The sequence below is a fragment of the Lissotriton vulgaris genome, chromosome 2_1, assembly GCF_964263255.1.
Source record: "Lissotriton vulgaris chromosome 2_1, aLisVul1.2, whole genome shotgun sequence".
In the NCBI taxonomy this organism is placed as follows: domain Eukaryota; kingdom Metazoa; phylum Chordata; class Amphibia; order Caudata; family Salamandridae; genus Lissotriton; species Lissotriton vulgaris.
Window position 1 is genome coordinate 2,122,657,006 of NC_141687.1, and position 26,616 is coordinate 2,122,683,621.

A 26,616-nucleotide genomic window follows, 5' to 3' on the forward strand; every position below is an offset into this window, starting at 1 on the left:
GGTGTGTCCTGTTAGCGTGATCCCTGAGAGGGTCAAGAGTGTTGTGCTCTGGGGTGCCAACTCACTTTTCTCTCTGGTAAGGTTAGGAGGGCAATGAGGCACTACAGCTAGTTGGCCTTCGGCTCATAGACACTAAGGTGGTATGGTGACTCAGTCCCCACATACTGATGTTCTATGGTCCCAAGCATAGTTCTGTTCCTGAGCACAATCCCTGCCACACAGTCAGTTCAAGAAAACGTTCCCCCATTTGCACCTCTGAATTTGTAGTGCCAGTGGGTAATACCATTTAGTATAATTTAATCAAAAAGAGGCTAGCTGAGGTGGGGGGGGGGGTCGCAGAACCGGGGTCGAAGAAGGCACTACAGGTCCACAGCAAGCTCTGGTCAGTAATCCTGATCAACTACTTTGCCTCTTCAATAACCTTGAAGACTTAATCCTTAAAACTAGCGTGGTCTTGAGAAGGGAATCCCCCCTCTCACACATAGATACACTTTAGGGCGTGTAGACACATAGTCTGTATCACACATCCACTAGTTTTAATTACACACACTTTTTAATCGTCCTGAAGAAAGCCAGCTTATCCATAAGGCACTGGCTGAAACATGTTGACGTACTAAGGACGTGGGAGGTCGTAACTCGCCTCTAACGTCCACCTGCCTTATTTTTAACCGCTGACGGAGGCCCAGGTATTAAAGTCTGTCCTACCTTCGGGTACTGGGACCCCCGCCAAGCCGTTTTAAACTCACATTCAAAACATTCTTCACCGCACACACAGTGATATACCTGCTCCGCTGTCACCAGGCGTCGTAGCACACCCGGGACACGTTAGGTGTCACTGGGTGGGCCCGATGACGAAGCATGCCACCAACTAGGTTGGTGGGTGAGGGCTTCATGAGCACACCTACCAGGTGCCACAACCGTCTGACAAAACAAAACTGAGTCACAAATACCTTTAAACTAGAATATTGTTTAAACAACCCTTTCCCCCCCCCACCTCAGCTAGCCTCTTTTTGATTAAATTATATATAATACGGGGATACGGGCAATCACCACTGCTACTGCTGTGTTCCTTGCACTTTGGACCTTGATATGGTGGGCCCTCATTTCATGCCATCACAGACAATTTTTCCTGTTATGAGCTTTATTATGGTGACATACTGCATTCTGGGTGTTGTAGTCTTAAGTTCCCCCATTGAGCTAATTAGACCACCACTCCCAATAGCAGTGTTAGTCCGTTTTAAGCCCAAGACTTGAGACAATGCCTGTGATGTCATAGAGTTGGCAGATTTGCCTATTTGTGGCTTCCATTAGCTTCCTTTATTGTATCCTCTGTTATCATATTTCCTTTCCTCAGTCAGACATCTCCTTTAGATTTATAGTCACACCTGGAAAGCAGTTATCATGCTCCTGTGGACAATCTTACCAATATTGATTTCCCTGCAGCTTTGCAACAGGCTTAAATATGGCCACCTGTTTATGATTTACCCCTAACCCTCTCCACTCCTGCCCTCTCACCACCGCAATCACTAGTATCAGTTCTGTCGAGCACACCCCATCCCTTCCTGTTGTCATAGACAATCAATTTCTTATTTTGCAAACTTCAAAACTACAAGTCACAGAGTTATTCTTAAAAGACAAAACCGGATGAAGGTGTCATACAACTTGGGTCCACCACACTTGGTAGCTTTGTTGAATACAGACATTTAAAAACGACAGTGATTCATGTACCTGAAAATGTAAATTATGCCTCCCGCCATGCACAGTGTTGTTATCAATGATGTCATTTCAGAAGTTGCAGTGACGTTATCAATATTGTCATAGAACATGTCTTGAGAGATTTAATGTGTGAGGTAATAGTGCATGTTGGGGAAGAGAGTTTTTGTTACTTTAGGGCACGAGTTATAATTAATTGAGATAACTATAACTGGTAAATTACAGTGGTTTTCAGTGGTTTTGTTTGTTTAAAATAGCATGTTTTAACTGACATTTTCACATTTCCTAACAATAATGCTACTTTAACCTTTGTTTTCTTCAGTGGCCATGCTGCGAAGGGACGCCAATGTAATCTTTAGGGACGGGCGCCTCGCACTTTGCAGAGGCCCGAGGGACCTCATCCCCCGGGGTCGCATTGATTTTTAGTGGTGAAGCCATGTGGTTTTCCTCGGGCCATTAACAGGCTCGATGGACCCCATCCCTCGGGTCTACAATACTAAGTTTTGTTGGGCCCCAGTGCTCAACTGTGGCCCCTGCCGGCTCCCCATCCGTGCGGTGCAGTGCAGTGGGAGTGCGCTCCAGCTGTTTGTTCCTGTTTGGTGGAAGCAGCTGAATTCCCTGCAAGAGCATGGGCAGGAAGTTTAAGTTCTCCATGCTTGTTTTCTTGCAGGCGGGGAAATACAGTGTCCTAATGGTTTGGGTCTCTGAGGCACTGCTTCAATTGGCCCTCAGGGATGGGATTCTCCGGGCCAATTGACGGAAGGTGAGTGGGGCCCCACACGCAGTGCCCCAAAAAATGCTTTGGCCCTGGGGATGGGCTACTCGGGCACATAAGAGGCTCGGTGGGGTGAGGGCACTACACACCCTCCGCAAAAACCCCAAATCGGCCCCGTGGAATGGGCCCATTCCCAGGGCCCTTAAGTGGCTCTGGGAGGGGGCCCTTCACCACCCTACTCTTACAAAAAGACGTTTGACCTGGGGAAGGAGGCCCCTGGGGCCTATAGAGGGGTTAGGGAGGGGACTGCATGCCACATCCCCATATAAATTAAAAAAGAAAAAAAGGTGAATGTAAAGTGAGCAGAGTAGCCACTCATTTCACATTCACTGCTGTAGCTTGGGAGCACCCTATAATGTTCTTGGACATAATATTTTTTATTTTTTCCTCTGGTGACCCTAGAAAGGGAGGTGCACCACCAACATTTTTTAAATGTTGTGCAGGGCTGCAAGGAGTGCATTTTAATTTTTGATGGAGGATGTTTTGCTCTTAGAACCTTTTTGGGATCGCTAGAATAGTGTTCTGTTTTGAAAATGGATAAACATAAACAACAATTAGCATGTAGATCGACTTAATATTCTAAAATGGCCACTTGCTTAGTGTCATTTGTTGCTTATTTTAGTTCTATCTTGGCTTTTTAATTTGTTGTTGTAGATTATAGGGTCTTGTTTAATAATGGATTACTTCTAGGTTATCTTCTCCGTTTTTAAGGTTTTAATCTATGATCTCATAATAATATATGAAACTTACATTGATATGTATTTTATCAGTAGTTTTGCTTCTATCTGCTATGTTTTTGTCTATATTATGGCACACAGAGAAAAAGACAATTAGGTATTTATAGATACGTTCTCATTTGAAAAGGTATACAGATGTATAAACTTGTATATCTTTGTATTAGCCTAATGACACTGCAAACTGTTATAGGGTGCGGCAATATAGGCTGAGGCGCAGACACAGAAAAATATTAGTATTATGTCCCTGTCGATCTGATGTACGGCACTTTCAGGTAGCACACCCAGGTATTTCTAAGCCGTAAGCATACCCTCTTCAAAGGAAAGGGGAACAGATAAGTATCTTTCATTTATCACTTCAACATGTTATGCTCATTTAGAAAAGAAGCATTGAGAGTCAGACAGCCCTGTCAGAGTAACTCTAATCTGCAGGGGGCATTTTGTATTTGGATGTAGATTCCTTCCCTGGCTCCTAGAAATAGTGGCTACACACAACTGTTGGTATTGTACAAATACAGTTTATATATAAAGTACTATTTGGACATAAATCCTATGTATCAGGATGATGGTAAATATAATTGTTATCTCAGTAGTCATAATATAGAATAAGGTCAATATCAGAAATACCTTGAATATTTTATATCACACACCCCAATTTACTTTATTAGATTCATCTAGTCCTACCTAATATCTATGTATTTGCCTTATGATTATCACAATGGCTAAAATGTTATTAGAATTCCCTAACTATTTTCCAATCCTACACGCCTCAGAAAGCTATTGGATGTGCAGTTGGCTATCCATTCTTTGGCAAGTCCCTTGAACAATCAATCCTCGTGTCAATTTCACTAGCATCCTCAGATCTCTTTATGCCATCTTCTCCACTGATTCTCTATGGTGCAGGGAGGAGGAACTCCTGCGCAGCTTCTCACATCATTACTCCAGAGCACTACCAATGTCTCTGTTGCAGAAGCACACAAAATGCAGACAAATATTGCCATATCTATTTCCGTCCAAGCTTTGGGTTGTTCCAAACCGAATGACCTTGAAACACTAAGCATGGAAAACAGGTGAATGCAAATAATCCACCTTATATTTGCAGATATCGTTTGTGGAATAGTGAAAAAGATACTACACTTAATAAATTCATAATTAAAAAATGAGTTGATTTGCAAATTAATTTCATTTGCATGTATTTTTTTTCTATTTTTAGTTTTCAAGATATTCTGTGCCTTTCCGATTCCACCTCCCTTTGGGACATCACCCTTGATGGCAATCCTATAGCCCAGGAGTCATGGTACAAGCAAACCATTCTCTGCCACATGCTGCAGCTCCGTCAGTTGGACATGAAGAGAATAACAGTAAGCGATAACTAATTTATGACTTTTGAGATAGTAACATGATATTAAGATGTGTTATAGCATGTGTACTAATTTCATGGTATGGTGCAAAATGTGAACAAACCGCTCTGACTATCAGGAGAAGGGAAGTAGGCAGCAAATCTGAGAAAAAGTCTGAAATTTAGGAATAAATAATGTCTAGGTTTCAGCAAAAAAATTCTGGATTTTCCTAATTCAGTCGGTGACCATTCCATTCAATTAATAGTCTTAGGTCCCTTGTCAATGCATGAAGTTAGACATATATTTTAGAGTTTCAGAGTGCAATAAATAGGTGAATATTTTTAGGGGTTCACAACCTGTGGTCGATAACTAAGATACTTTTTTACAGGTGCTGGCTTTCAGCTAATATACCTGTTTAGCTTTCCACATACACTTACATGAAAATACAACGGACAGTTAATGAGTCCTTTAAACCAGTCAGAAATGACTTCATCCCTTTACCAGTTATATTTCAACTAAATGTCTGCTCTATAATTTATTTGAGAAAATCTCTGATGCATTATTCATCTCAAATGTATCATACCAATGAAACTTGTAAATAATAGTCCAACACTCCCTCTGTGTATAGGCACCCTATGACCCCCATCAGTCTTCACCAACTCTCTCTATACAGTTAGGCCTAGATTGGAATATTCTAGTGAAAGTTCAGAATCCTATGAAAAGGATAAAAACATACATTGATAAATATTGTTTTTTTCCTGTCCTTTTCAAAGTAATAGACAATGCCAGTGTACACTTCTGAGATGCACTTCCATTGGTTAAAGATAACTCAATCTGCATTTTCTGAAGTGTCTGGATTTTGAAAGCAGTCAGCCCTGCAACTGTGGGGGTTCAAATAGTCTAGCCATATGTTGTCTAGACAAGCCTACCACAAGGGCCACAACTGAGGAGGAATGGGACTTTCTACAGCCCTTTTAGTTGGCCACTGGATTTCTTGTGAAGTCAGAATTCAATTAAACTCGGAGATTTGTTATGTTTTGTCTGCTCTGTTTTTGTAAAGACTATGGGATTAGCAGCTTCTTTTAGGCCATGATAGAGGCTATTCTACTTTGTTTATTATTCATTTGTATCCAGCCACAAGGAGATAATGGCACATTTGCCTTTCATGAGTGAATGTGGTTGTCTCATAGAATGTCTGTAATTATTTCCATATAAGGGTATATATTGGTGAGATAGATTCTATTAGGTTGGCACTGCAGGAATGATGACAGAACAAACCCATTGCAGCTTTTGTCACATTCATAGAAGGACAAAAAGAAGTGTGTAAGTGCAGGGAAGGAGAAGTTAGCCAGTGATTAAAGTTATTGTTGGTAGTAGTGAGGTCCAACATGTTGAATGTTGCTGACAGGCCTAATAAAACTTGCAGATTACCCCATCCTGTGGTTAGCTCCAAAATGAGGACCGCTTTGTTTATGATCTCCGGATTTCGTGGCAAACAGTGTACAGGTGGTAATTTTGTATTTATATTTGTTTGACGTATTTTTGTTGAAAGGATTATCAGGCAGTGTGTAAGGGCTTTGAATGTGGGTAGCCTCTAGAGCCAACAGTATCTATGTTGGTGTCATCTACTATGATGGTAATCTAATGATATGAAAGTGCTTGTTGATAACAGCACATGTGTGACTACTGGGGAATTACATTATACAGCAGTCAGCTCAATGTTAAGCTGATTCCTTCACAAAAAAACTTTATTGCTGTATTGGGTTCATTTCTGTGTGTGATTATCTCCATGTATGGAGAGGTTGCGGCTTGGTCTTGAAGGAAATAGGATTTAATTGTGCAGGTACTTTCAAGACTTTTTCAATGGGACTGAATTGAATTATCGGATTGATGGTCTTCTACACATCTGTAATTACCCATGCCAGGCTTAAAATGAAAAAAGTACAATTTCGACTCTCATCTCCATGGAATACAATTTAGGTTCAACAGTGTCTCAAAATTAGGATATCTCCTTGCTTTTAGCAAATTCTCACATGATGATGTAAGGATAGCAATCGGATATGGTGATGTATGGATAACAATCTCTTATCAAGAACTTGGAAAATTAGGATTTACGTTTGTTACAGACTTTGTTACATGAGAGGTTTTAAATGAATTGAAGAAGATACGGGGTGATGCACCAAATAATAGTTTTGGTTACTTTTCAGTAAATTAAATCTTTTTTAAATTCTTAATTACACCCCACTAAGGTTTTTTCACAAGATCTGTTTAAAATGCTATTTGCAGAGGCTATGCAGGGTATTGGTTGTTGAGACAGGAAACATAAATAAGATATACATGAGAAAAGGTTAATAGACTTTTTTTGACAGGTGGGATAAATAGGTTAAGGTAATTATATCACATGAAACATGGATAAAGATTTCTCAGTATACTTACGCATCATTTCGAGGAACCAACTTTAAATGTATATGCCTATATAACAAACAGATGCTTTACTATATTCAAAAGGTTCTAAATATATTGTATGTGCAATTTCATCTGTTTTACTTTGTTCAACACGTTCTAAATGTATTGTATTGTGCAATTTCATCTATTTTTAGATGCTAAACTGATACAGTTGGATATTGGTGGCACATTCTAGGGGCCTGTACTAGCTTTGTACTTTATAAGGAAGAAATCTGTAAATGTATACCTTCTCAGATTAATTGTTATATTAATTTAGATTCATGTATTCCACCACATATCTGAACAGGATAGACACTTAAGAAGAATGTCCATATCTATCGCTATCTTAATTGCATATTCATTGATTATACAGCCGTGGAAGTATGAGCAAGTTCCAATTGTTCAAGTTTTGGTTAGTTAAAATGAAGTCATGCAATTTGAATGTGTTTTATGCAGTAAGAACTATTGGTTATATCACATTTTCAAAGGTGTGGCAATTTTTGGCCAACTAAAGAATTACCTGCAATTTCTTTCTTTCAGATGAGGTCCATACTGCATTGTATATTTTATTGAGTATTTTTTTATTTAGCCCCCCAAAAAATAAAAAATAAAAGGCTTAATCAGGCTTATCAAGTAAGTCAGTCCATTACCCTTCTGGCTTTGTGGATTGTACACTGAATATTTAAAAAGATATATCTGAGGTAACCAGACACCAAGGTTCTTTACTTTCTAGATGAGAGTTGGTGGGGGTTTAGACTCAACTCAGGGAGACAATATTTATTGATCTGTAACCTGCACTTGCAATATGTGTTGGCGCTGCTTTGTATCTATAAAGGATGAAGTTGCTGCTCGATGTGTCTGAGCATAATTCATAAAAGTGCATTTCCCATGAAGCCAGGGAACTTTCATAATTTTTGTAAATGGCGGAGGCCATTTTGAAGTTATTGAGTATATGTTCTTCGTATTCTAGACCATCTTAGTAATGCAATTGTCACTGCTGCTACAGCCAGAACCTTATTGCCAGACCTCGTAGAAAACCGTGGCGACAGTTGACATTTTTGGACTGAGGTTTGAACTGAATACACAGAAGTATTCTTAGGAATTCAATGGTATTATGAAAACATAATTCTGATTGTTAAAGTACTGTTTAAGAGTACTGCTTGAATAAGTATAAACTCATATTTTGTTTTGTACATCTTAACTTATCTATGTGAGGAATGGAAAAGATTCTCATCTCTAGGAGTAAAATGTGTTACTTTCTCATTATGCATATATTGCATTAAGACAGTGATACGAAATTAGGGAAATGTTGGAACTTACTGAATGTGCTTTTGGCTTACTTGTCAAAAGCCTAACTCCCTTTCACTCAAGCATTATTACAGAAATAATTGTAGTTTAAATAAAATAATTTCAAGTTAAAGAAAATAAGCAGCTAGTGCTTCTACAAACATATGACACATTCAATTAAGTCTCTTATTTGAAAACCTGGTTTGTGATGCAGGTTATCACATTTTTAGGTCGAGCCTGAGTCACCACGCAAGTGCTGCTCTGGCGAGCTGCTGTAGTAGAGTATGGAAGAGAAGCCCGCCCACTCTCCGCCCATATTTGTCATTGGCTTCTGTCTTTGTCCTTCGCCATCGCAATCTTCTGATTCAATAATCGGTTTGTTAGTCTCACCTTAGTACCACCTTTTCTTCTTTTGTGACATCCCATGGCTTCTGGCCCCTTTACTTCATTACACGGTACGTGTTTCTTAGTTTATAAGCACTATTTTCTTTTTTCTACTGTACGCAGGACGACGTGCGCAAGTGGGGCAATTGCGGCTGCTTGTTTTAATTTTAAGGTACCAAACCTCGAAGTACACTAAAATGGGCGAGCGCTTGCAGCATGTAATCCCAAGACACATGCAGTGCTTGATGACGTGCGGAGACCACTACACACAGTTATTGGTCTTTACTCTCTAAAACAGAGAGTGGGAACTAAAGGGGTTTGTTTTCCTGAAATTATTTCTGTTCTTTCGCCCTATGTGATAGATTTGTCTTCATTCGAGCAGTATCTTGATAACTCTAATGAGGCACAAGTTGTGCAAGGCTTATAATAAAGATAAGTTAATTTTTACGTGCCCTCTACCAGTGTTGTCTGGCAATGGTGTAATAACCAACAATCTTATTCCATGCCTTGGTACTCATTTATTGGCTTTGGAAGGATGAAGACTGGGTCCAATCTGAGACCTTAAGGTTTCCAGCTGAATATCAGCAGACCAAGCCACCTCACGTGAAGCCCTACTTCATCATTTCAGCCGAAGGACACTAAAGTGGGCGAGCATTTGCGGCATGTAATCCCTGGACACATGCAGTTTTTGATGATGTGTCTAGGCCGGGCATGCAAGTACAAGAATCCGGCCCGATGGAACGACGAGGAGCAAGCCATGAAGGGGATGTACTCCTCATGGTAAGGTAAATTTAGACATATACCTTCCATGGTGACCCAGCGTTACAAAACACACCCGGAGTGCAAAGAAAGCCTTCTTATAGTGTCAGTGGTTGTGAAGAAAGTTCAATTTAAGCTGTTTTGACATTGTTATAGTAGAAAAGGTGTGCATATATTTCCAGTTTCTTAAAAACGTCTACGAGGCTAAAAGGAAGATTCACCTTTGAAGTTCCTTCACAATGCGCCTTATTGTCATAAACTCATCATCATTCTATGCGCTTACTAGGTCTTGAAGTAAATATCTGTGTCAAACACAGGAGTGATTCACTCAGGTGCAGTAAAAGGAGCAGACAGATGCATTTGATGTTGAGGCTGCATGCGTGCACCCTCAACGTTTTAGGGTGCATAGTTCACAGGTGAGCATTCTATGTGGACATTTGTCATACAAAGTCTTGCACTGAAAGAAGGAGGGTGCAAGAGGGCGCACGAGCAGCATGGCCGCCTTTTGGTGAGGCTTCTGCTGCCCGGAACTTCACATCCGTAATTTATCCTGCTACACTGGAGTGAACGTTCATTTAAGTGCACCTTTTTATGCATTAAGCGGCTGCCCAGCTCCGGTGAAACTTTGAGGCGCGTCCTGACCAGTCTTCAAAAGTTACGTGCCTTGGAACGTTTCGCCGAGACTGCCCTGGTCCTCCACGGTTCGCAACAGGCGGCTGCCTAAGGTACGCGAGGCCGGGGATTGGCATGCGGAGGGTAGGCCGTGTTGCCTGGGGCTGCTGCTGTGGGGGCGGAGCCTGGAGGCCGCGAGCAACGAGGCGTTTGTGACCGCTGCACCTGGGGACTACACCCGCCAAAGAGAACTACGGCCTTGATCATCTGGTCATGTATTGGCACTTACACTGCCGACGCTAGGAGGCGTTAATTGTTTGCTGAGTGTGGCGTGGAGATGCCCGTGGGGCCGCGGTCCGAAGCACCGCCAACACTACATGTGGTAGGATCTACCGAGACGTCCCACTAGCAGCGCTGATACACTGGTGACTCCCACCAAGCGCTGTGATATCTGTGCCCGGTCAACGGCTATTCACAGCAAGAGACACGCCCTGCATCGCGGACTCCCCCCCCCCCCTGCTGACACTGCAGCCATTAGATCCTACAGCGCTCTGCACCGTCAACTGCTCACCAAGGCTTTAGCGATAGAAGCCTCAAGTTCCTTGAAGAATCAATGCGCCAGTTGCCCCTTGGGAGAAGCATTGTGCCGAGTACGAAGGCGCGACTGAGCTCTAATTACAAGCCCCCCCCCCCTGCTGAGGTGGAGGCGCATAAGCGCGATCACACGCTAGCTGCCTGGATCCTATACCGATAGGGACACACAACTGGGGCTGCTTTGATGTGTCCAAGTGTAACAGAGCTGCTGGTCTAAACCGAGGCACTACTGGCCAACCATTGCGACAATTTGCGCGCTGGAAGTGAGGCACTGCTGACAACTGCAATCTGCTCACGCACAATTGCCTGTAGACCACTCGAGAGTAGCGGAGCTATGGGGAAACCAGACACCAGGCAGCCTAAGATCAACTTTGATGTAGCGGTAAAAAAAGGGTCTAAGCCGAACTCTGATGATGCAGAAACGGATGGAACCAACAGACCGGGCTCCAGCGAACCGTCCTCAGACCTTGACATGAGGCAGATTCTGCAGGAATGAGACAAGGATTTGCCACAGTAGTTGAAAAAGTAGACCGCATGTCCTCACGACTAGACGCAATGGTGCACAAAGTGGACAAACATGAAAAGCAGCTCACAGAATTCGAACGGCGCATTTCAGACAATGAAGACACCACTACGGGTCATACGACACAGCTGGCACGGATGGAAAACTTGCTCCGCGTCATTGCCTCAAAGAACGAAGATTTGGAAGCCCTCAGTAGACGCAATAACATCCGCGTAACGGGTGTGCCGCAATCCACCAACACTGGGCGCATGGAAGACTACATTGAAAAGTTGCTCCTGACATCTATTGGAGCTGAGGCTTTCTCCACGAAACTGATTGTAGAGCGCGCACATTGACCCCTTGGGCCCCGACCGAAACCTGGTGCACCTCCTAAGCCCATCATCGCTCGGCTATTAAATTATCGTGACCGCGATGTGGCACCCCGCGCAGCGCGCACCAAACAAAATCTGGTGTACAACAGAGTGTCCTTCTCGATCTTCCCGGATTTCACTCCAATGGTACAGGAGGAAAGTGGTAAATTCATTGACGTGAAAAAAAAACTGCGCGCAGCACAGATTGATTATGCATTATTGTACCCGGCACAACTGCAAGTGACGCATCAGGGGAAGCAAAGATTCTTCACAAACCCACAACAGGTCGAAGATTATCTACGCTCGCTGAAAAGACCGCATCGGGGAGGTAATGGACGCGGTGAAGCGCAACAAAATGCTGACCCACACGAAGACGAAGAGGACTGATCTATGTGACTGACCGATTACCCGCCTATGCGGGGTATGATTGGTATTCACCAACGACTCCGGTGTTGTGCTACGGCTGAGATTAACTGTTGCCTGTGACATGGGAAGAATGCTGTTCATCCAGTGGTAACGTATTCTGGGCCCCACTACCCTCCCTCGTAAAAAGCCCACAGGGAGCACAGGTCCATGGGCTTGAGGGGAAGGCAGTGTTGGTGTTGCTCTCTAGACTGTCCCCCTGCGGGTATACCCCGATATTGTACTGTGTTACTTAAGGGAATGCTTTTGGTATTGTTTTGGGGTATGATTGTTCAATTGTTTGGGAGTAGGTTTTTAGGGAGGGTAACGTATGCTGGCAGGTTGGGGATGCTTCAGTGGGAGGGGGGTGGATCTGAGGGGAATGTGTTGCATGATGACTACAAGACTTGGATGACTGTTGAAAGAATCAGGGAAGAGGTACGGGACTGACTGGAAGGGTGTGGGGGGGGTACGGGTTGTTCTTATGGTACATTCGAGATTTACACACTTGAGTACTGTCTATTTCTGTAACACATGCGTTTCATGGAAGGTGGGACACAACAGGACTGATGGAACATTACAGGGGCCTAATACGTGTTATACTACAATTAGGTGTTCTGCACGGATGGGTCTGACAGGCAAGTATTGATGTCAATATGAAACACATGATACATGGCAAACACTGACTTTAACCTTATCACATGGAATGTGCGTGGGCTAGGAGACCCGCTGAAGCGGCGACAAGTATTGGCATACTTGGATCATCATGCTGTGCATGTTGCCTTTCTGCAGGGAACGCATTTTAAACCCAACACTAATCACACCTTTGCCTGTAGATGGGCGGCTCATACAGCCTTTTCCTCTTATTCAAATTATGCTAGAGGAACAGCAATTCTTATCATAAAAGGCACGCCATTTACTTTGGTTGGAGGCACACAGGACACGCAGGGACGATATTATATATTATGGGGGGGGCTGGGACACATGGCGGTCACTATGGTATGCAGCTTTGGACCCAATACTGATGATCCTCATTACTTTACGGACCTTTGGACCAAAATAATGAGTACAGGTCCAGATCGCATAATATGGGGCGGGGATTTTAACGTTGCACACAACCCTACCATCGATAGGTCACACCCAGCCCCCCACCACTACACTAAAGCAACAACTGAACTATGCACCTTGGTCAAGGAATATAACCTGGTCGACACATGGAGACACCTTCATGTTACTACACGGGAGGCTAGGTCCTGGGCGAGACTAGACTACATCTTCATATCCCTGCAGCTTTGACCTGCGTTGGTTCAAGCACAGCACTTAGCCAGGACTTACTCCGACCACTCATCTGTAAAAATAACATTCAGGGCTCAAGACCTAGGCCCGCCGAGGTCTGCCTGGCGACTACAGCCTACAATGCTCCTAGACGCCGTTTTTTCAGGAGGAATTGCGAGAGGAAATTTTAGACTTCTTCAAACGCAACAAGGACTCAGTGAGGGATGTAGAAACTATCTTGGATGCCTTTAAGGTGACCCTGAGAGGAATTTGTATAGCGAAGGGATCGGGGGTACTTAAGAGTATAGTGACACACCTGACTACGTTGGAAACTGAGCTCAAAGCGCTTGAACGGTCGCTGGCGGAATGCCCAGATAGATTAACCCTATCGCAACTCAGGGGGAAACTAACGGAATACACAGATGAGGCCAAACGAGAGACTAGATTTAGGGGCCGACACTGGACAGCTCGCAGATACGGCGAGGGTGACAGGCCAGGGAAGGTGCTTGCTACGACTATTCAGTTGACGTGACAGCCAAATACCGTACTAGAGATTGATGGACCGGATGGACTATTATACTGGGACACAACACAGATGCTTTTGTCGCGCATTACACCACATTATACACCACCACGAGAACGGGGCAGATCCAATTACATGACTATTTGCAGGATATATCCCTGGGCTGGCTGAGCGACACACAGAGGAACTTTTAAACTACCCCGTTTGAAGTAGATGAAGTGCGAAACGCTATAATGCACATGCAGTCAGGCAAAGCTACTGGGCTAGACGGGATCCCGGTAGAGTTTTATAAAACGTATATTGATTTCATGGCCCCCGTTCTGCGGGAAGTATATGAGGACGCACTAGAGGTTGGACATCTCCCACCTTCCATGCGCATTGCTCTTATCACATCATTGCTTAAACCTGGAAAACCGGCGAATAGTTGTGATTCATATAGGCTCTTATCACTACTAAACTGTGACGTAAAAATACTTGCTAAACTTATAGCTACACGCAGTACCCTCCTTCTGCCTAAGCTGATTTTACCCGACCAATCGGGCTTCGTCCCTGGCAGGGCGTCATCGCACAACCTGCGCACTTTCTTTACTATCATGCATAATGTCCATGAAGACTTGCCTATGGCTGCCATCTTTTTGGATGCCACTAAAGCCTTCAATTCCCTGGAGTGGGACTATTTGTTCCAGGTGTTGGAACGAATGAGCTTCCCAAATATATTTATATCTTGGATCAGAATATTATATGAAATGCCGGTGGTCAAAGTAACGATTAATGGCAGACTATCTCAGGAATTCCCCATTACCAGAGGCACGAGACAAGGCTGCCCCCTATCGCCCCTACTGTTTGCCATTGCTACTGAGACCCTAGCGGCGAGACTGCGACAACATCATAATGACAAAGCGTTACAATGCAATCAATGACAGATTTTGATATCAATGTACGCAGACGATATCACCCTGTACATCCGAGACCCTAGTCATAACCTGAACCCCATTCTCAGGGGCGTCGAGGTGGGGCTGGTGCTCATCCTAAGCAAACTACAGGAGGATGTTTAGGGCTGTGTTAGGTATGGCACTAATGGCGAGTGCACCCCTTTTTTAAAATCAATAAGGGAGTTCACAAAGGGTGTGTCCTCACCCCTTTCCTATTCAGCATATATATTAATGATCTGGAGAAACATCTTGGAGAAATTGTGGCAGATCCTCCAAGGATCAGAGCCATCCCCATATTAATGTACGCAGATGACTGTGTCCTTATGTCAAGAACGACTATGGGCCACAAAGGTTGCAGAAGGGATTTGTGGCAAACATGGGACCCCTAGTGCTACAAACCAACAAAACAAAGTCTTTTACTATGATTTGTAGCACTTCCAATAAGAAGATGAGACCTTTTTTTTCATCCCGGGCACTAGATTGAAAACAGTGAATACGTTTACGTATTTAGGTACACAATTTGGTAAGGCATGCAATTGGAATCATCCGGCCCAGGTAAGATGCTCTCAGTTCGAAGATAATGTGGGAGCAATGCACAGATTTGTTAAGAAACTCGGAACTTCCCCAATGGGTATGCTGCTTAACATATACAAGACCAGATGTGTCTCAGCAGCCACCTACGGAGCAGGGATATGGGTAATAAATAGGCCCTCCCTACTGCAAGTTGTAGAGAATAAATTTGCAGGCAATCTCTTACCCTTACCTAGGTCTGTATCAGCAGCCATTTGTCACGAAGAACTAGGCGCTGACCAATAAACATACCTTGTTTTTGTTCGCTCCTTTAATGCTATGGATATCAGTCTGGTCTCGCCCTGAAGCCCGAAACTAAGCCCGAAATAAATGACTGTCTGAAGTTAGACAAGGCAGAAAGTACTGAATAGTTGAAATATGTTAAAACACAACTGACAATGATAGGGAGGCAGGATCTTTTTAACTACCTGACAAGTATTACTAGGGCCAGGAAAACCCTGGTTAAAAAGGAGTAGATGGTATATACAACGAGAACAAGAGAGGAGGCAGAGTTTAGCAAATGCTCAGTTAAAGCATATGGCATGTTAATAACAACTAGATTTATGGAGCCATATTTGCTTATAATCCCTAGTTTCCACCGTTACTACCTAGTCAGATTCTGCCTTGGATTATCACTTCTGCTGGTTGCTTATCCCTCAGAGCTAGATGTGACCAGGATCTCATTATGTGTCCCTGTGACCTGGCCTCTGTTCAATCTCAGCCCCACTTTTTCTTTTTCTGTGAGTAATACAATAGGATTAAGAAGAAGTTGTTAGTCCCACTTCTGAGGTCGTTGAAAATCAAGCAATGCAGACCCGCAATAATATATGTACAGCGATTACGAACAGACATGGTCTGCCACACTGTTATAAGTATATGTCATTGTCTGTTAGCTTACGGAACCTGGTGGGAGCCATCTTCGTAACCCCACCAGCTATCGTTTAATTGTTCAACTAGTTTTGGATACAGTTACCTGTCCTCACAGATGCATGGGCCCCATGATTACACCATACTCAAGGAAAGAACGGACTTTTAGTAAACATGACAATGGTAGCGAGTTTCGCGCATACAAAGTTTACTTTGTATAATACGCATACTTTTTGTGAATCTAAGACCACGTCATGGAAATTCATGAATATTTTAACTTTTTGCACCATAACTGTATTCTAATGTGTACAGTATTTTCATTATTTTTTGTATGTCTAGTTTCTTAAATGTTAGCGTATGGCCACCATGACATTGGTCATATTTTTCGGAGTTTTTAGTTTTTAGTAATTTTGTATAAATATTTTAGGGTAAAACCTTATTGATTGCAACATAGCTCAAACTTTTTATACGTGTGAGTTTGGTGAATCTAAGTCAACTCGACCAACAAGGAATATGTGTAAACTGTATGAATGGTATTTTTTAAACTGAATAAAGATTATTACTTACTTACTTAAGGAGTAAATGACATATTAGCCAGCTGAAACATTCAAAAAACCAACTATCACAAATGGTTGAGTCATAGAGAGAGTGTGCTTTTAGAACATAGTTAAGTTGGCCTGCGTGTTAAAGTAGTTGAGGAGTTGGAGTTTCAGGTACCTTTTGAAGCAGGAGAAGGAGGGGTTGCAATGGAGATCTTTAGGGAATGAGTTCCATATCCTGGGTACATTTCCAGAAAAAGAGTGAGTCTGGGTGGATATCCTTTTCAGTTTGGTAGGTATGAGAAGAAGTAAGTTGGAGCTTCTCAGAGTTCTGGTTCTTCCTGCTTTCTTTTGTTTGTTGTCTAGGGGTATGTGTGTGAATGGCTTTATGGGTGATGCAGGAAGTCTTGTAAATACATCTACCTTCAATGTGAAGAGAGTTGAGGATCTTGAGCACTGGAGTGATATGTTCAAACCGTTTAACACCTGTTTTGAGTGGGCTGCCAAGTTCAGAACTGATCTCAAGAGGGTGAGGTGAGTTTTTGATGTCCCTGTGAAGATGGCGTTCCCATAGTCCAATTTAGAGAGGAATAGAGATTGTACTACCATCTTGAAAACCTTGGGGGGAATGAATGGTTTAATTTTCTTGAGGTGCTTTAGTGTGTAAAGTGCTCATTTGGCTGAGTTTTAGAAGTGATCCTTCATTGACATCTTTTTGTCCAGGGTGATGCCTATGGACTTTACAAAGTTGGGCACGGTGAGAGCTCAATTTAGAGCATCCTGGTTCTTGAGCCAGTCTTGGATTTGTAGGGGGTTACTTTTAGGGGAGAACAGCATTAATTCAGTTTTGTTGGGGTTCAACTTCAAGTGGTTCGAATTAAATCTATTTTGTATCTTCATTAGTGTGGCATTGAGATGTAGGATGTAACTAGGTGATTTGATTTTATAGTAGCATTGAGTGTCACCAGCATATAGGTGATATCTGATCCCTGCTTTATTCAGGATAATTGTAAGAGGTTCCATTAAGAGATTGAAAAGGGAAGGGGAGAGAGTTGTACCTTGGGGTACACCAAGAAAAACTAGTATTGGTTTGAAGAGGCAGGAGTTGATTTTGTATTTGTTGCAATCGGTGTTGAAGATAAGATGTGAACTATTTAGGACTGTGCCAATAATACAGGAGCGGATCTTAAGTGTCCTTTGGTAATGCTGGGTGATTTACTGTGTCAAAAGCCGCAGATAGGTCTAGTAGGATGACTAAGCATACGTCACCATCATCTAAGGATCTGTGAATGTCATCTGAGCTATTAAGCTTGGCACTTTCTGTGCTAAAGCCTTGCCAGAATCCTGAATGGAAGGCGTAATGGAGGTTGAATTCACCTATATATTGGTTAAGTTGTTGGAGTACGCACTTCTCCATAGTTTTGGCTAGGAACGGGAGGTTGGAGATAGGTCTGGAGTTGTTGAGATCTTTATGGTCTGCCCCTGTTTTTTTGAGTATGGTTGTGATTTGTCGTAGTTAGAGGGAGTCAGGTACTCAACCTGAGGTGAGAGATGTGTTGATGATTTTCTGTCTAGTATATCACAAAGAGAGTGAGAGGGGCCCTTTTACCATAAAGGGGGTAGGGCACCAGATAGACAAAAGTCAAAGAAGAGAAAAACCCCCTTTCAGCAATGTTTAGCATCAAAAAATGAAGGGAAACAACACTTACAACGCAACTTTTACAACACACTACCTTTACAATGAAACTTTTACACCGCAACATCCATTACAACGCATGCCTTTACAATGCAACCATTACAACCCATGTCACTACAACGCATACCACTACAACGCATGTCATTACAACGCAGTCATTACAACGCATACCATTACAACGCATACCTACACTATACAACACTTGCCCTACTGTTGCACCCCCTGGAGTTAGAATAGTAATTTGTACCCCTACACTATCCAATACTTACCATACATGCAATGTAATGGTATGGGTTGTAATAGTATGCGTTGTAAATGTACTATGTATTGTAGTGGAATGCGTTGTAAAGGTAGTTTCAAAGAATTTGTTGTAATGGCATGCGTTGTAATGGAATGCGTTGTAATGGATGTTGTGGTGTAAAAAATGCGTTGTAAAGGTATGCGTTGTAAAAGTATGCGTTGTAATGACATACATCCAAAAATTAACTCACATCAAACCCATTCAATCACCAGAACAAGACACCAACACCCTCAATAGGCCAAGTGTTTACAATTGGAAATATTTATTTTCATTAAAAAAGGAATTTCATCTCAAGTAATCATCTACAATGAGTAATCCCATGATTTTACAGAAGATAAAAACTATGATCTGATCAAATGTTAAAAAAACTATCAAAAGTTAAAAAACAGCAATTTCACATTGAATGCACATATGACAAGCTGGGGAAAACCTGCAAGAAGATATTTTCTTGTCATCAGTGAAGGCAAAGACATTAGATCCAGATCATTCGTTCTCCATGAAATTGTTATTATAAATACTTGATTTGTTTGAATGACAAATGTCTCCACAATCTACAGTCTGCCTTCTTAGTCTTGCGCCGACGCATTTCGGTGGATGTGAGCAGGTGGTCTTGGTGATTAGTTCATTCTAGAGATTCTTTTTGTACCCACTATTACCGGGATTGTGGAGGGAGGCTTCTGGTTCTTTGTGAAGTAAGAATGGCATCAGCTTTCTGTGCCGATATGGGGATGAGAGCTCAGTGGGGTCTGTGGGACTGACGACACAAGGGAGTTGAGGACCAGAGAGTGCGCTGTATGGCAGTAGGAGAACCTGTGTGGGGAGACGATTTATAACTACTGAGTGTGCGAGCGGGCCAACTTGGCCTGGCTTGAGAGGTCCAGTCTTGAGAGGTCCAGTCTTAGTTGCAAGATGTCATTAGTTAGAGAGTTGAGTTTTTGCTCCATTCGGTTCATGAGCTGGGTATGTGTGTCATTGATGTTTCCAGCTTTTAGAGTGTGAGGAAAAGTGGCAAGTCCTGAGTATAAAGAAGGAGAGTGTGCTATGCTCTGGGTGTGGTTAGTTTGTAACAAAACAGAGTATGGTCCTGGGACAGAGGGGCAGCTGGACCAATATACAATGAACTAGAAAAGGTTGCTGGCCCCCAACTTTGATTTTTTGTCTCCAAAATTAAGAGCACACAAACAAAGATGAATCTTCTGTTTGTAGGGTATATTTATTTTAACCCTTTCGAATTTGTCAATTCTTTTTCAAGTTTTCATAAGTTAGAAAAACACTATACAAAACATTTACACATATATACATAACTACTTCACATCATACATATAAACATTTTATACACAATCTTCTTCTCAAATATTGCGATTTTTTATCCACAAATAGTTATTCTTTGCAAGATAAATATCAACTAAGATGACCACAAAAAGAAATAGCAAAAGAAATTGCTTAAAGAAAGATCAAAAACCAGCTTTGAAAACTAAGTCAAAGTGAACAACAATGAAATCCTGTTGTCTTTCTTTTATGCCTGCCGACTCGTTTCGAATCCGGAGTTTAAAATTTCCAGTTTTCATCAGGGCTCTTTCGTTGTGGGTAGTCTAAACAAAAATTGTAGAGGAAGGACATTAAGTAACTGAAGTTCTCTAGTTGTCTAGTATCCCTAGAGGAACTGGGTGTCACATCAAGGCTTATATTACCTTCGTGTATGGACGGGCGGTCCTGCAGGTCCACTTTTTCTAATGAAACTGATACAATCCTCGACCTTTTATTGGGACGATTCACCTAATGTATAAAATGAGGAGTATTTAATAATCTGAAAAAAGGACAGCACAGTATAATTGGTTCCAGAACAGAAAAGCCTCAAATTCGTACCTCTTTTTTGGTGAAACATATGATTGAAGAACTCAGTTTTTCATGTGTCGCACTTCAAACGATCTAAAAGGCACAATCAACAATAGTACTTAGTGCCCGGTTTTAGTGTGACCCTGAAAGCAGTCTGAATGCCTGCGGAGAGACATACCTGGCTTGCTTATAATGAAGGCGGGGGTTGCGGATGTTAGACGCTATGGCTCCTCCGCGTAGCTAACACCAACTAGTTCGATTCAGAGGCGGGGGTTGTGGTTTAGACTCCTCCGTGTTGCTGGCGACAGCGTTACTTAGTTGAGCTGAATACCTAGGTGAAAGCGTGAATATTTAATGTGATGAAACGCGGAGATCGCGTTTATGTATTCTGCCATGACGCTCTCTCACCTTTCAATCCCTGCTACGGGCCGGAGATGCGAACCTTCTTTAAACGTGGCAGCCATGTTTGGCTCCTCCAATATAGGCAACTACCGCAGTGCATTATGGGCACTGTAGTTGTTTGAGGGTTGTCAACAGCAAAGTAATCTCAAAGTCTGGGTACTTCGGAGAGCAAGTTTAGACCCATTTGCGTGCTATTAAATTTTAGAATTAAATAAGCCTCCTTTCTCAATAAGACCTGTTCTGTGTTTGTACCCGGTTTGGCCTGATTCATACTAAATAGTACCGTCCACTGGAAGTCGTTATCTGCATGTTTGTTTTCGATAAAATGCTGTACTAGGGGCGCGGTTAGGATCTTATTTTTAAAACGTGATCTGTGTTGGGTCATTCGAGTGTTAACTTGTTGGTTGGTCTTGCCTCCATAGATTTTAGGACATGGGCAAACAATTGCGTAAACTACGTTTTTGGTCCTACAATTGGAAAAACAACCATGTTTCCAAGTGACATTGGCATGTTAAAATATTTTGCCCTAGATAGTAGTGTCACAGGCCATGCAGTTGCCACATCTGTGGTGTCCTTCTATGGGTTTCAATCCCCATTGTGCTAACAGGTCGTTTTTAGGTTTTGGTAACCTTATATCAGCTCAGACGATCTGCTGGCCAATATTTTGATTCTTCCTATATGCGAATATAGAGCGGGGGAATGGCACTTCCAATTCTTCAAGAAGATGCCAATGTTTAAGGACCATTTGCCTTATTTTGTGTGTTTCTGAACAAAATGTAGTGACACATACCATGTTTTCAAGTTCACGTTTTTCTTTAGTTTCAAAGAGGCACTCCCTTGGAGTGTAACGTGCCCTCTTATAGGAATGTTTAAGTTCCAGCAGATCGTCCGAGCTGATATAAGGTTACCAAAACCTAAAAACAACCTGTTAGCACAATGGGGATTGAAACCCATAGAAGGACTCCACAGATGTGGCATCTGGACTGTCTGGAGCCGATGAAAGGAGGCTTATTTAATTCTAAAATTTAATAGCACGCAACCGGGTCTAAACTCGCTCTCCGAAGTATCCAGACTTTGAGATTACTTTGCTGTTGATAACCCTCAAACAACTACATTGCCCATAATGCACTGTGGTAGTTGCCTATATTGGAGAAGCCAAACATGGCCGCCACGTTGAAAGAAGGTTCGCATTTCCAGCCCGTAGCAGGGATTGAAAGGTGAGAGAGCGTCATGGCAGAATACATAAATGCGATCTCCGCGTTTCATCACATTAAATATTCACGCTTTCACCTAGGTATTCAGCGCAACTAAGTAACGCTGTCGCCAGCAAATGCGGAGGAGTCTAAACCGCAACCCCCGCCTCTGAATCGAACTAGTTGGTGTTAGCTACGCGGAGGAGCCACAGCGTCAAACATCCGCAAACCCCGCCTTCATCATAAGCAAGCCAGGTACGTCTCTCCGCAGGCATTCAGACTGCTTTCAGGGTCACACTAAAACCGGGCACTAAGTACTATTGTTGATTGTGCCTTTTAGATCGTTTGAAGTGCGACACATGAACAACCGAGTTCTTCAATCATATGTTTCACCAAAAAAGAGGTACGAATTTGAGGCTTTTCTGTTCTGGAACCAATTATACTGTGCTGTCCTTTTTTCAGATTAGTAAATACTCCTCATTTTATACATTAGGTGAATCGTCCCAATAAAAGGTCGAGGATTGTATCAGTTTCATTAGAAAAAGTGGACCCGCGGGACCGCCCGTCCATACACGAAGGTAATATAAGCCTTGATGTGACACCCAGTTCCTCTAGGGATACTAGACAACTAGAGAACTTCAGTTACTTAATGCCCTTCTTCTACAGTTTTTGTTTAGACTACCCACAACGAAAGAGCCCTGATGAGAATCTGGAAATTTTAAACTCCGGATTTGAAACGCGTCAGCAGGCATAAAAGAAAGACAACAGGATTTCATTGTTTATCACTTTGACTTAGTTTTCAAAGCGTGTTTTTTGATCTTTCTTTAAGCAATTTCTTTTGCTATTTCTTTTTGTGGTCATCTTAGTTGATATTTATCTTGCAAAGAATAACTATTTGTGGATAAAAAATCGCAATATTTGAGAAGAAGATTGTTTATAAAATGTATATATGTATGATGTGAAGTAGTTATGTATATATGTGTAAATGTTTTGTATAGTGTTTTTCTCACTCATGAAAGCTTGAAAAAGAATTGACAAATTCAAAAGGGTTAAAATAAATATACCCTACAAACAGAAGATTCTTCTTTGTTTGTGTGCTCTTAATTTTGGAGACAAAAAATCAAAGTGGGGGGCCACCAACTTTTTCTAGTTCAGTGTATATCGGTCCAGCTGCCTCTCTGTCCCAGGACTATACTCCGTTTTGTTACAAACTTTAGAGAGGGTGCATATCCGCGAGAGTCTAAAGGGCATTAGGATTCTCTCCATGTTGCAAGTTCAATTGAAATAACAACAGGGAGAGACATTTTGTCCCTCCAAAGTAATGGGTGAGAAAGACACTTTATCGTTCTCAGAGAGCCATATACAAAATTTGTTGGCCTCTTCCCCTTTTGCAGATGTCACATTAAGCTCTTCGGCACAACAGCAGAACGAAACAGACAAATTGACCAGACTACGTAAAAAACACATTCGCACAAAACTGCACGGATATTTTCTCCTGAAAAACCTAAGGGGTGGCACCATCCCTTGGGGCCTTCAGGTAAAAAATATCCCTGTTATTTTTACTGAGGATGCGGATTATAAAAAGGGTTTCAGCTGCATAAACACTAAGTGCATCCGGGATCTAATGGTCCATACCATAGAAACAGCGCATAGATTATGTGCTAAAGAGTTACAAGAAATTGAGGATCTTACACAGGCTATTAAGGACAGCCAGCTGGTTCCGGACTCTAAGGCCCTCTTAGAGAAACTAGATAAGGCGATACAGTCCTTCAAAGACAATACTATCAATAGTAAGACTGCCCAATACGAAAGGGACTCTAAATCTTTCACGTTAGAGAGGGTTTATCCCTTTCTTAAAGACCAGTATTAGTCCCAAGCGGAATCTCGCGGAGCACTTTCTAATTTTCAAGGGAGGTCAAGTAATCGGTTTAAAACCATCTTCTTCTGAATCCTCGGGCTCAGACACAAGAGGAAACAGCAACAAAAAGCAAACTTCTTTTTTAGAGAAAGGCCAACAGTCAAAAGTACGATTCAAATCACCATGGGAGATGCAAACAAGAAAAAACTTCTACAAGTCTTCGGAGGCTCCTCCACTATAGTCAATCTATCGACCCGTACATTGACAAAAGATGAAGAATCGGTCCTTAACCTTGGTTTAAAATTTGTCCCCTCCAGACAGACAGACTTCACAAAAATTAAATTAGAGACCATTGAATTTTGTCGCAAGATCAGACTTAAAGCTTTCTTTGCGAATCAACCACCAAATACCAATATAAAGACTACTGGCCTGAGGAACAGATCCACCTTTGTTCCAAGTCAAAATATTCCGAAACAGGTACATACCTTTGAGCAAATTATGTTGTCATCCATCAACAAACTGGAGAACAAGAAAAAATTTGTTCAACAGAATATTACTAAGGGTCAACGGGCCGCACTGAAAAGCCTCAAAGAAGACCCCACAGTGATAATAACACAAGCCGACAAAGGCGGTGCTGTAGTTATTTGGCCGAAAGAGAAATATTTAGCAGAAGGTTCCTCCCAGGTCAATAACCAAGAATGGTATAGGAAGCTACAAGAAGATCCTTTACAACAGATCCAGGCATCAATTTAAAATATTGTCCAAACTGGCAGGGAAAGCAGGTTTTTGGGCCCAAAAGAGAGTGCGTTTCTAGTGAAAAAGTTCCCAAGAACCCCAGTGGCATATTTTCTGCCCAAGATACATAAAGACTTGAATAACCCCCCGGGACGACCAATCGTCTCGGGATGTGAATCGTGCCTTGAGCCCTTATCCAAATATGTGGACTTTTTCATAAAGCCTTTCGTCATTAAAGTTAAAGCTTATTTGAGAGACACAACCGACTTTTTAACGAAAGTTGAAGGGACCCTGTTTGACCAAACAACACAACTCATGGTCACAATGGATGTAACATCACTCTACACGCAGATCCCACAGGACGAGGCGTTAGAGGTGATAGAACTTTACTTGGACTCTAGGGAAAGACCACATAGAGTCCCTACATCCTTTATTCTTAAATTAGCGGAAATCACGCTGAAAAAGAATTATTTCCGCTTTAATGATGAGTTCTTTATGCAGATCAAGGGCACCGCGATGGGGTGCCCTTATGCTCCTGAAATGGCCGTATTGTTTATGGCCGAATACGAAAAGAAATACGTGGAAGAGAACAACCCTTTCAAACAGCATATTGTTCAATGGTTCAGATATATCGATGACGTGTGGCTCCTGTGGCAGGGGAACCACACAGAGTTGTCAGATTTTCATGAATGGCTAAATGAGAGACACCAGGACATAAAATTCTCCATAGGCTCCAGTAGCTTGAAAATGACGTTTCTGGACGTCGAAATATCAAATGTTGAAGGCAAACTAAACTCCTCCTTGTACAAGAAAAGAACAGATAAAAATACCATTCTCCACTACAGAAGCTTGCATCCAAGGAACTTGAGGGCAAATTTGCCATATGGGCAACTTCTTCGGATTAGAAGAAACTGTTCTGATGTAGGACAGTTTGATCAGCATGGACAGAATTTCTGTGATGAGATGGTCCAAAGTGGCTACCCTAGGAAGTTACTTAAACATTCCTATAAGAGGGCACGTTACACTCCAAGGGAGTGCCTCTTTGAAACTAAAGAAAAACGTGAACTTGAAAACATGGTATGTGTCACTACATTTTGTTCAGAAACACACAAAATTGGGCAAATGGTCCTTAAACATTGGCATCTTGTTATGTTATGTTATGTTAAAGGTATTTGGTACTGCGCACATTCACCACTTGGTTTCTTGGCGCTCAAAGACATGTGGAAGGAGGACACAGGGGAGTAGAAGCAGCTAGTCGTAAGCAAGATGAAACAGGTAGGTTTTCAGGAGTTTGCGGAAAGTAAGATAGTCAGGTGTGAGCCGAATTGAGAGGGGAAAAGAGTTCCAGGTAGACGGGGCGAGGAAGGAAAAACAAGCACCACTGTGTTTCTTACGTTTGAACCTGGGAGTGATCAAGAGGTTGTGAGTAGAAGATCTAAGATGTCGAGAGGGGACGTGGGGGTGCAAACAGAGAGAAATAAAGGCAGGGGCTGAGGCAGATAGAGATTTGAAGACAGTGCATCCCATTTTGAAGGTGCAACAGTGCGCAACCGGGAGCCAGTGTAATTTTTTCAACATCGGCGTGACATGGTGGTGTTTGGGCTGTTGAAAAATTAGTCTGGCTGCCTGGTTTTGCACCAGTTGGAGCCGATGAAGATGGTATGCGAGAATCCCCACGTATAGACAGTTGGCATAGTCAATACGTGAGGTGACCAGGGCCATGATAACAAGGGTGAGAGCCTCTGAAGATAAGAACCTTCGGATCTTCCCGATTCTGCGAAGGTGAAAGAAGCAGGTCGAGGTAACAGCGTTGATGTGGGGACGCATCGAAAGGTCACTAGAGATAATGACTCCTAAACTCTTCACGGAATTGACAGGACAGGGGGCGGGGGGACCAAGGGCTGGGGGGCAGAAATTAGGGGTCCAAGGGTGCGAAGGCCCACCGATCAGAACCAACTCTGTCTTGCTAGG

The 26,616-nt window shown here is 42.4% G+C and overlaps 1 protein-coding gene across 2 annotated transcripts in view; it reads left to right on the forward strand.

The window, feature by feature from the left end:
- LRRC49 (leucine rich repeat containing 49) overlaps positions 1–26,616 on the forward strand; it is a 1,183,445-nt gene that overhangs the window by 706,895 nt on the left and 449,934 nt on the right. For both annotated transcript variants that reach the window (XM_086959021.1, XM_086959022.1), the window contains one exon: positions 4,436–4,583. In XM_086959021.1, the coding sequence (XP_086815147.1) occupies positions 4,436–4,583 (148 nt within the window). The remainder of the gene's footprint in view (positions 1–4,435; positions 4,584–26,616) is intronic.